At 48.8% G+C, this 12,372-nt stretch overlaps 1 protein-coding gene across 1 annotated transcript; it reads right to left on the reverse strand.

Moving 5' to 3' along the window:
• Nucleotides 1-364: 364 nt before the first annotated feature.
• LOC112293130 (uncharacterized) lies at nucleotides 365-6,813 on the reverse strand. Its single transcript, XM_073539623.2, has 13 exons — nucleotides 6,470-6,813; nucleotides 6,067-6,302; nucleotides 5,246-5,671; nucleotides 4,735-5,011; nucleotides 4,196-4,281; nucleotides 3,847-3,969; nucleotides 3,585-3,633; nucleotides 3,214-3,428; nucleotides 2,978-3,046; nucleotides 2,707-2,801; nucleotides 2,292-2,385; nucleotides 2,097-2,166; nucleotides 365-1,892 (listed from the first exon to the last, which is right to left on the reverse strand). Exons 1-13 carry the CDS (start codon nucleotides 6,675-6,677, stop codon nucleotides 538-540), a joined length of 3,303 nt encoding a protein of 1,100 aa, XP_073395724.1. The 5' UTR covers nucleotides 6,678-6,813; the 3' UTR covers nucleotides 365-537.
• Between the last annotated feature and the right edge of the window lie 5,559 nt (nucleotides 6,814-12,372).

The following is a 12,372-nucleotide window of genomic DNA, read 5'->3' on the forward strand; positions in this document are numbered from 1 at the left end:
AGAAATAAGTCAACATCGTAAAACATCAAAACCAAACACATCTTAAATACATATTCTACTGCACCCTCCAGAAATGACAAAACACATTAGTTCATCCAACTTAAGAAAAGTAAACATTCAAATCACCATTCAAAAAATTACAACTAATTTCGCTAATCCTTTGCGTACACAAAAAATGGACAGGCCTCGTCAAATATTCTACACCACTGACTCAAAATATCATCTACATGATCAAATAAATTACATCAAAACAAACAAAAACGAAAGACGAGCACCATCAAAATCAAATCTGAGAACTAAATGACACTCTAATCAAACTCCGCAGTCGATCAAGCCTCTCAAAATCCGTCAAAAAACAAACATAGCCGAGAAATGTGCAGAACTTTTAAAATAATGATAAATAGAGCCAAAAAGTACTCGTAACAAAAGAGGATAAAAATGTTCTTCACAAACGGTATACGACAAAGAAGATGAGAAAGATTCCTCATCATACAATATGGATTCATTCCTTAAACTATCATCACAAGGCTGCTTTCTCTAGTTGAACAGCCCTCCGAACGAGCCAGTCATGCCCAGCCCTCCGAGCATGTTATTCCCGCCCACATCGTGATGCATCGACTGATGGCCCACCTCCTGCAGCTGATTTTGCTGTTGCTGTTGCTGCTGCTGCTGCGCAACCGCAGCGGCCAAATTCAACCTCGCGTTGTGCGCGCTCATGTTGCCCATCAACCCGCTCAGACCGTTCAATCCATTCCCTCCTACAACGCCGCCCATCCCTCGCAGGTTGTGGTTCCCCAGAGCAGAAAGGGCCACGTTGCTCCCCACCCCGCCAATACCTACGCTACTTGCGCTGTTTCCCACCAGACTGTCTATGCTGCTGCTGCTGTGAGTCACCCCTACGTGGTTGTTGTTCACTAATCCGCCAATGCTGTGCACGCTGTTCATGCCGCCTCCCAGTCCCAGCATCCGCCCCTGCCCCACCCCGTTCAGCCCCAAGCTTCCTGCCAGAGATCCCGTCAGGTTCCCGTTCAGCCCGTTCCCCAGGCTTCCTACCCCACCGCCCACACCAACATGTCCACCCCCTTGCTGGTTCATGCAGTTCCCGTTGTTGCTCAGCTGCTGGTTCAACATCATCTCTTGCAGCAGGTTGTGCACTACATTCGACGGCCCCCCGTGATGGCTGCCCTGCGCTTTCTGTTGCTGCTGCAGTGCCCCGCCACCGCCCCCTCCTCCTACTTTCTGCTGCGATGAAGCCTCGCCTCGTGAGTACGAGCTCGCTCCCCCGCCCGACAGCGACGGAAATGAATTCTGAAATGACGACAGTGAGTTCGTCGGAGACGCCTGCAGCGTCACCGCACCCGCTCCTCCTCTACCCCCCGACACCTGCTGCTGCTGCTGCTGCGCATGTAAGCTGCTGCTTCCCAGCGGGCTCTGCACCATGTTCTGCACGCTTCCTCCGTTTGCCGCCGATTGCAGTGTGTCGTGCAGAGATGTCTGCAGCGCCGCTAGCGAGTTCGACGGGAAGAACGCGCTCAGACTGTCCGTCTCCGCCGGCGCTGAAATCAATTCCTCTAACCCGTCCCCCGCCCGGCTCTCCAGTTGATTCGCCTCCTCGAACTGCTGTTGTAAGCTGCTCAGGGCTGTCGTGTTCGTCTCTGCTAGAAGGCTCTGCAGGTCCAGATCCTCTTGCTGCTGTGACGCCGCTTGTCTCTGCTGCTGCTGCTGCTGCTGCTGATCCGTCTGTCTCAACTGTTGCTGCTGTTGCAGTTCTTGCTGTCTCTGTTGCACCTGCTCTTGCCGCTGCTGTTGTTCCTGCAGTAATCTTAGTTGCGCATTCCGAAGCATGCTTCGACTGCTCCCGTCACTTCGTCGAGGGAACTTGTGTAAACTCGCTGCAAGTCAAACCACGCCGCCAACCCCGACCACAAATCAGCACCATGCCACCACTAACCCTACCCAAACCACATTACAATCCCCTCCACCTCCGCTGCTATGCAACACACAACTACCCCCCTCCTCACGTCAAACCCCCCAATCGATTCCCTAACACTCCACCCAACCCACTCCACTACCACCTACACACGCCGTCACCATACCGATGGGCCCGAAGCTGTTGTCGCGACTGTAATCTATCAGGTCTTTCATGCTGTTCACCACCTCCGAAATCTGCACACCACCACCGTGCCCACGCGTCCGCGTTAGTCACCACTCACTGACACCAACCCATCTCTCCGTCTACCTGCACCGCCACCCGCAACATTCCCTCCATCTCCTCTCCTCACTTCTCCTACCTGCAGACACCGAACGTAGCGCTTCGTGTACCCAAGCTCATTCACGTTTGGCATTTCCAAATTCTTCGCCAGCTGCCGTGCACTTGCCACAAACCTGCCACACCGCAACCATCCCCACTCAGCTCCTCATTTTCCTTCCTCACCACCACGTCCAACCCACTCCTCCACAACCCCCCCCCACAAACAACTACACCCACACCTCCCTCTACTTCTCACCCAAACGCTCCCACCAACACGCCACCTTCACATCAACCCTTCTCCGCTGCCCGCTTCCCTCCCTACCCTACCTCCGTCACGCGCCCAACCCATCCGTGCCCCCCCCCCTCTCTCTCGTTCTCTCTCTCTCTCTCTCTCTCTCTCTCTCTCACACACACACACACCATCCGCATGCCTTCTCAACCAGGAGGCCACTTACATATGACAGTTGGTTTGCAGGTCTTGACCTGACGCTCCTGCTCCGCCGCTCTGCGAGTTCTGATGCTTTTGCGATATCTGCACCAGCTGGTTCACCTGATACCAACACAATACACGCCTCTGTCAGACCCAACCCACGCACACATCCATCCCCGATTCGCTTCAATTCCACTCTCTCCCCTACTCCCAACGCCACCATTCCTCTACCTTCTCCACCTCATGCACCAACTACTGCCCACACGCCCCTCCCTCGCAACGCACCAGCTGCATACCTGAGGTATGATGAGCCTTCTCGGAAGCAGTTCCTCGTGACTCCGGGCACAGAACTCCCACGACAATATCTGCCAACCCAACCATCATGCGTCAATACTCCCATCGCCCTTCCCATTGCATCACTTCCTCTCCGGCGCATTCATGCACCCAACCCCCCCCCCCACGCACTCCCAACGTCAACCACTCCACTCTCACTCATCATCTATGTTTCGAAACCTCCTCTTCCCATACCAACCTTCAATTCTGCTGAGAACACGATGCGCAGCTGCCCTTCTCGGACGACTCGCAGCTGCTCGAACACGCTCTCTTGAATGGCTTTGCCGTACTCCAGCACCGTCTGCCCAGACGCTAGCCGACACTCGTGCGGCATATCCACGAACAACAGCTCCTCTTGGATGCCGCTGTCGAACTTGATCTTGAACAGCCTTGGCAGCACCTCCACGCTGGTCTCTGCATATTCCAACACCGTCCCGAAATCGAATCAATCCCATCATCCGCGCCGGCCCACTCTCAACACCCAACCATCTTCATTCCAAAAACAATGCCACCCCCTCCACAACCAACACCACTCAGATCTAACGCAACAAAACATCGCTCGCCACTCACCAAATCCTCGACCAGGATTCGTTCCACATATCTCGCAGTGCCACATGTCCTACAAAACCCACACCACCTCCAACTCGTCAGCGCTCTTCCCCTCACTGCCACACACACGAGCCGTTCCAAACTTACACTGCAAACTACCACCCCACTCATCGCTTCGAACCGGCATGTAACCACAACTTCAAACTCTTCTTCTCCATGCAACACTACCTCCTCCCACCCAACCTCATTCCCCTTCCCACCCACTACCCGACGCCGTACGAACCTGCGGAAACACCCCCGTCGGTTGCCGACCGCCACTCCCATACTGCGTTACACACCACCTCTTCTTGGCACTTCGAGCAAAATACTTCTCCACAAAATTCCGCCAAAATGCGATGTTGTTGTCCTGCATCCATCATCCCCAACCCGTCAGCCAACTCCCAGCTTTTCCCTTCCCATCCACTTCCCCAACTCATTCCTACTCTTACGCCACCCGGAACGTCCTCCAACTCATCGCCTCCCATCCACTCCCCTCCCCTGCATGGCGTCTCCTTCCCCAACTTCGTACCACATCAACCACACCAGCTCAACCCTTGTCAAACATCACGTTCCATCTACCGCCACACACTCACAGGAGGGCGATGCCTTTGATGATAAAGATACTGCATCAGCCTGCGAGCGCACGCTCCGGCCTCCATTTCTGGATGTTTCCTCGCATCTGCCATGCGCCAACCGAAAACCTCGTGTCAGCGTTATCTCCCGCATAAATCACCGCACCTGCATTCCACCAACACAACAACTGACGCCGTCTACGCATCACGCCAAACTCCCCACAAACCACTCCCCCATTCGAACCACCCCTCAACAACACAACACCTCGCCCATCCTTCCTCTCCGTCCCACACGACCCCTCTCTACACGACTAACTCGATGCCCACCGCACGAACTCTGATGCCTACCATACCACCACATCCCTCCACCATCACACCGCCACACAATGCGCTCCTCGCCGACCGACCGCTCACATCCTCAACCCGATACCACGCACCCGCGCTCACCCCTATTCCCAATCGGGCCCCTAACCACGCCCCCTGCTTACTCGTCGCACCCCCGTCTCAATCCCCGTAACCATCCAAAACTCCGCTCAACCACCAAGTGCTCACGGACCCACCTGCAGACTGCAACGCGTTCGCTTGCTGCTGCAAAAGCTGAAGCTGTTGCTGATGCTGCAACTGCTGCAAATGCTGCTGTTGCTGTGCTTGCAGACTCGTCACATCGTGCAAATGCTGCTGCGGAACACCCTGTAGCAACCGCTGCTGCTGCATAGCGCTCAACTGAGCTTGTAACTGCTTTGACTGCTGCCTCTGCAGTGCTTCTTGCAGCTGCATCTCGGCTGTCACACCCACATTGCTACCGGACCTTGACTGTTGCATTGCCTGCTGAACTACCTGTCGCACCATCGAAATCGTCATCGTCCCTCTCAACCACATCCAATCAAACACTCCGCCTACTCAACAACCATCCATACTCCCTCCTCCTGCCCACACATCACATCAACCGTAATTCACTCCCCACCCCAACGCCACAGCGCCGCCTCGAGCGACTGCACGTCCATCCCGCTACCCACATTCTACAACATCCTCGCTTCTATCCAACATCATTGCATCATCCCAACCACTCACCTTCTGATCCAGCTCTGTTTCCGCTTTCATCTCCATCTTCGGCGTCAAAAGCTGCGCCGCCTGCACCTTCATAGGATGACCCACACTTTGAGGCTCCTCCTTCGCGGACACCAGCCCTTGCAGTGCACTCGCCCCGATCGCTTTCCCGTGTTGCACGTTGCTCCCGTACCCTACACCGTTCGCCTGTTGTGCCCCGCCCCCTAACACCAACGACTGGTGGCTGCCACCACCACCCATTCCATGTGACCCACTCCCTGCCGTCTGACTTGCGAACCCGGAACTCTGCTGCCCACCTCCCAACTGCTGAGACCCTTGCGGACCCCTCTCTGCATGCAACCCTTGCGCTTGTTGCGCCAACTGTGCCAGCGGCGATGTCGCGGACAGCGGAGGTGTGGCTGAACGCACCTGCTGCTGGAGCAGCACATCCTGCACATACCCCCAAACCCGGACCATCATCCACCGGCACTCACCACACTCGACTCCATCCCCGACGATCGTATCACACATCAACACACAACAATTCTTCTCTGCCCAAACCTCACGGGCCTGCCCAACCCCATGCATTTTACTCGCATAATCCCCATATCCATCTGTCCACTAATTCGATTCCCCAATACTGCCAGACACCATCCCTAACCACACACCCCATAATGCACACACCCGCCACCCTCACTAAACCACCTACATCCCCCCCATCACAACATTTCAGTTCCCGACCCTCGCTTTGCATCTCCACATCCCCCCTACGTGCCGCATTCCACTCCCCACGCTGCCCATTCACATCCAAAATCCTGCGCCCCTCGCAATCGTCAGTCACTAACCTGCTGCTCCAGTCGGGACAGCCCAGAGCTCACTTGCTGGTTCGCCATCGCAGATGACATCGACACCGGTGATGCGGGCAACCCCATCCCCACCAGCCCAGACAGTGCGAGCCCTTCCGACGCACCACCTGTGTTCCTCTGCACCCCGCTGAAGTCCCCACTCGACCCCGTGATCAAGGTCGTGCCACCCACGCCCGAGCCTGGGTTGCCTGTCCCGCCCAAACTCGGCGCAATACCTGCAATATCCCACCCCGCACCATCCATCCCCCGTTTCAATTCCACCGCACCGCACCGCACTCCTCCTTACCCCCATGCCCTAATCACGCAACCCCTCCTCCCCGGACCGCCCAAACCACCTCACAATGCAACACCATCCCATCCCACGCCCTCCCACACGACCTACCTGCGAGTCCTGCATTTGTCACCCCGTTGATCAGGGGATTGTTCGTGTATCCTGCCAGCATGTTGGCGCCTCCAAATTGAGACCGCCTCGCTGCTAGCGACGATAGCGTCGGCTGAGCGAACCCGTTCCCACCTTCATTGCCCAGCAGGGCATTGCCCGACCGGAGAACGGAACTCGACGGAACTGTGCGTGCATGCGCACCAGCCATCTACAGAAACGCTCGACCCTTCCAGCTTGCTACATCAGTCCTGCGCTCACTCCCTCCAAACTCGCCTCTCCACCTCAACTACGCAACCTTCCACCGCGTGACCCAACTTCCATGCGCTGCTTGCACTCCAAATCCGTCGCTGGGCACCAGCTACCGGGCAGGGCGCCCACAGGCGCCCTGTTCCGGTAGCTTAGCCTGAATCCTGCGCCACTGCTCCACGCCCCACAAACCACCCCCTTTCTCCCCGCCCCTCGCTGTCCTCCCCCACCCTCCCACACGACTCCCCTCGCCTGATCACCCGCGACCCTCGCCGTGCTTCTTCACCCCCGCCCTCCCCAACACATGCCTGTCCAGCTCAACACCCCAAAAACCAACACCTCCTGTCGCAACCCCGCAACCGCACCGCCCTGCACTGCAACCGGATTCTCCTCAATACCTCCTCCCTGCACCCTGTCGTCGCATTACCTCCCTCATGCACACATCTGCACCCCCCAAATCGCGCGCGGGACTCCTCGTCACTCCCGAATCCGCCCCACTTCCACGCGCTCCTTCATTAGCCCAACCCCAACCCCAACCCCCGCCTGCTCCTCAGCGCCACATCCACGCAAACCGCAACACCACCCCACTTACGAATACCACCACCCCGACTTCAGATGGCAATGCTCGGAAGCTCCCGACAACCCCACTCCATGCACACCGCTACAACGCACCACGCACACCTCGCCCTACTACAACCGTGCGCTGCCTTTGTCCACACATCTCCCCACATAGACACCACCCCCCTGCATTACCCCTCCGACCCCACCGCCTCGCCCATATCAACCGCATTCCAAGCTCTACCATTCTCCCCACCACCGTCTCATGCTGCACCTGCGCCTCCGCCCACCACCTCTGCTTCCGCCATTCGCACCTCCGCCGGGTCTCCCCCAAAACACCACCACCACCAACCTCGTGCCACTACTCCTCCAAACGTTCTCGCATCCACCCTCCACCCTCGCCCAAGCTGCTCACAAACTTGCCCAATAGGGGCACGTGCCACTCCTCACCGATCACACCCGAGCCCCAGGCCTGCAAATTTAACGCGTCGAACAACCCCGCCCTCCCTCGCACCCAATCATATCACCGCCCTCCCAACAACCATCACACTCCTCCGGCACCACCCGCTCGCCACCCAGAGCTCATTCTCTCATTGCAAAGCGCGCAAGCGCAAACCCACCTGCAGCGACAGAACAGCACACATCCCCGGACGTTCAGAAGCCACCCCGGTCGCAAACCCACGATACGACACTGGCAACAGCAGCATCGCGCACAACACACAGCTCGCCAGATTCTCGGACCAAGGCAAGCGAGCGCGCATGGAAACCAGCTCCGTCCAAATCGCGCAGAGCACCCTCCGGAATGGCGACACCGCGCACCCGAAGCAGGGCGGGCAGGCGGGCAGGCAGGCAGGGGTGGGAGGAGGGGGTTTGGGCCTGGATCCCAGCGCTAGTGCTGCGGCTCTTTCTCTCTCCACTTTCCACACGCCAACAGCAGTAGCAGGGCCTTCCTTCGTTCCTTTCGCAATGCCCGGGCCTCTCTCCGGGTTTCCTTGCAAGACAAGCGGGCGCAGCAGCAGCAGCAGAATGGGCCCCTTTACAGCCCCCCACCCCAGCTCCCTCCCTCGCTCGCTCGTTGGTCGTTGCGCAGGAGTTGTTTCACCGTGGCCGCGCGTCCGCGGGTTCAGGGCATCTCGGACCAGTGTGGATGTCCAGCGCCTGCCCCGCAGTCACGGAGGCCCCTCCTTTTGCTGTTCCTTCGTTGTCCTGCTTTTGCTTCTCCATCAACATCATCAGCATCGACGGGGCTCGTTTTCTCGTCTGTGAAGTCGTAGTGGTTGTGCCTGTTATGCGTGGTGCCTGCTATACTCGGCCTTGTGGGTTGCCTTCCATGCATGCCCGCCACCGCAGCGTTTTCTCTGCCCTGTATTGCCAGCAATTTAGACCTTAGGTTCATGAGATTTTGATTTGTATCTGAAAGTTGACTGTGCATTGTATTGTTTTTCTCCTCCTCATTCAATTACCGTTGGCCTAGAGTTTTTTTTTGGTTTTGACCGTGGTGCACGCTGAAGTGCTTCATCTTGTTTTTGCACTGAGCTGAATTGGGTAGGGTTTTGGGTAGCTATTATTCAATGGATTGAATTGGCTGCATGGATAATAGTGGGGTGAATCCAATTGCAGGGTATCATCAATGATGACCCAATATATCAGAATCTGGGTTGATGCTCAAGCTTAAATAGGCAGGTTGACAGTAGTATCTGCATGTTGCTGATGGAATTTTGGGTAAGAAGAGGGGTTATTGTGGTCAAATGCATTATGAGGCTGTAAACTGAAGCTCCCATATGTGCATACTGTTATCATACCATTCCTGAAAACCTGAGTCTCACTGGAGAACAACTTTGACACTGTTTACAAGCTCCTTGCATAGTCATCACTATTCCATGCTGCAGGTGAATCCTTGATCTATGGCAGGGTTTGTCCTGTTCAAAGAATCAAGCAAGGTACAATTATTTGGCTTCTATGCATTCTGGAAAAACATGGATCTTCATACTGCACTTCTGATCTATTAGTTGATGTTACTTGAATTATTTGAAAGAATAGAGTGATCAAAATGCATTGTATCACTGAGTAGTACAATTTGAATGGGAACATGTCATACATTGATACAGAATGTAAAGGGCTAGTGGTTTCCAGTCTTATAGTATAGTTGCAAGAAGCAATCCCAACAAGGTTGTTTGGAAGGATCTGCAAGATGATTGTAAGAACTTGAAGCAGAATTAATAATAGTGTTACTTTTCCATCAATTTATGCACTTTTCATGGGGTGATGAATCATTCAAACTTATAGTTATACTATTGGGAGTATTGATTGGTTTACTGGCTATATCCACTGACCAAAGTGATCACCTACATGCTTTCCACTTTCTTTTGATATGGACCTGTGACCAAGTCTGTAGTTTATAAGGGCATGGTCCTGTGACTAGGTCCACAGTCTCAAAAGGCTCACACCCTCGCACCCTCACACCCTCACAACCTCACAACCTAACAACCAGGGGGGACAATGAGAGAACTGTTTTGCTGCTGCAGATTGAGAAATTGCTACGCAATTGCAGGTGCTCAGACATGCCTGTCTGTGTACATTAAGCTTACACTGGATTCTTCTTCGACAATTGAATGGGGCTGAGGTGTGGACATTGCAAAATTTCTACTGATATTGTCATTTCATGGGGTTCATTGTTGTTAATACCCACCAGGGAAGCTCAGTCTTGGAGTGGTTGGTGCTAAAGCAGTGAAACTGCTGTGCAGAGTCTTTGTCAGTGGAAAGCATGGTGATTAATTTTTTGTTTTGTCCATGGGGGAAGTGTCTATATATATATATAAATATATATATCAAGAGAGAGAGACCTGCCTTAGATGAGAAGTGACAATGGGAACATGCAGGACACAGGGTAGGATTTCTCCATTCAAGCTGTGTATTTTTTTTTAATGAATAAAGAAATAAAAAAAAAAAACAAATCAATTTTTTTGTTTTATTATTTGCAAACAACGCACTATTGACAAATGTGATAAGGCTTTAAAACATAGCTGTAAATATTATAATAAAAGCAACTATTATTACCATTAATCTTTGAATATGCAAATTAAAAGAGAGTTTTGAAATTTTAGAAATTTTGAATTTTTATTTTTGGTGGAGGGGGGGGGGTTATGTATGTGCCATTATTTAAAAAAATATTGTGTGAAGTCAACTACTTGCAAATCAATCAGTTTTATCACTATGTCATGGACATTCCTCAATACTATGGAATTAGAAAATAAGAAAACTTAATATGATATAGCAATATCAATTTTCAAAAAGAATGATATATCAATTATATATCAATTTATCTACACAGGTAACTATATCAATTTTCATTCATATCTTCATTTTATATGAGATGACTGATTTAATTTTTGTCCCATTCAGTCTTTGGGGACTACACAATGTACATATACTAATGTGAGTTCAAATTTATTTACTGTTGTGAATTAGTTACGAAATTTTGTAGAAGTAGAGGGCAAGAAATATTTTTAAAAAACATATAGACTAAAATAATGTGCAATTAAAGGAATATAATTTGTGCTTTTTTTATAGTGGTGTTCAAATGTCACAAGCATTCAATATCAACTATTTTAAAAGTATATGACTCCACATCGATATATGGTAGATTTTATGTATATAGATCTTCGTTAAAACAACGAAATTGAAGAATTAAATGATAATTCAAAAAACAAAACAAAACAAAAAAAAACAAAAAACAAATTAAGTATTCCAACATTTAAAACAGTGGATTAAAGTTGGATTAGTAATAAATCAATGCAAAAACGACAGAAGTTTTATTAGATATAATTTTTTATTGCAGAGGGTTGTAAAAAATCTTAAACATGTTTTGTGGGGCTGGAGAATTATAAAATAATGGTTTGTAATAATGGAAATGAATATTATTTAGGTCCAAAAAAATTTTAATTTCTTATATGTAAATAATATTTTACTTATTTATCTTCAAGTACTTATCTATTACAAGAACTAAGAAAGAAGACATTACTTATTTGTTATTTGTTATTTGTTTACTTTTTTATTTTTCTTTCTTCAATATTTATAAGAATTTGTAATTTAATGTTTAACAGACTGTAATTTATTCTTGCAACTTTTTATTGCAATGAATCCATTAAAGCTATAAGATTTAAATCTCAATTAATTTAAAACTTTGATATGACTAAATATTTACTTTAATTTATCAAAACTTATTTACTAGAAGACTATATGTAAAATTCTCTATCATATATGATTTTAATGTAAACTTTTATACCATGTAAATATATTGTTACAAAATAATCTTATAATTTATATATTTTTATAAAATTTATAAAATAAAAATATTATACACTATAAGAAATTATATTAAGAAATTATATTAAGAAATTATATTAAGAAATAATATTTATTTATTTCAAATGATATATAATACAAAAATATTTAAAAAAATATCAAAAAAAAAAAAAATTAATAGAAAAAATTATTTCCTGTATTATAAAACAATCTCAATTATTTTAAAGTAAAAATATAAAATTACATGATAATTCAAAGATGGATGTATGATCTTGTATATGTAAGCATGTTTAAATTTTCTATTGTTTTAAATACATTTTCAATTATTTAGTGACATTTTTTAGTATAATTTTAAGATTAGCTCTATAAGCTTTTTAGGTGGATGAATGTAATTCTTTAAATTCACTATAATTTTTTAAAAAAATCGATAAAATTTAATAAGTAATATTAGAGTATTTAATTGTTAGTAAGCTAATAAAAATTAATTGAATATTTTTAATCTTACAATCATTAAATCCAAACACATGCTATTTGAACCAAATTTATTTTTATAGCAATTAGCAAAATAGATTTTTATTAAGTTATGAAATGTATTTTATCTTTTGAAACAGTTATTTTTACTTTGAGAGTCATTTGATATAACCACTAATTCTAATTCATCCAAGTTGGATTTAACAATTTAATTATGCACAAATTTTTCCTCTATCTTTTTGTATGAATTATATATGTATTACTTAGTATTCCTAGTTTCAGACTAATTACGCTGTTAAAGCTTGTAAAAGGTTTATAATTCA

This window comes from Physcomitrium patens, chromosome 16, assembly GCF_059467195.1.
Source record: "Physcomitrium patens ecotype Gransden chromosome 16, ASM5946719v1, whole genome shotgun sequence".
Classification (NCBI taxonomy): Eukaryota; Viridiplantae; Streptophyta; class Bryopsida; order Funariales; family Funariaceae; genus Physcomitrium; species Physcomitrium patens.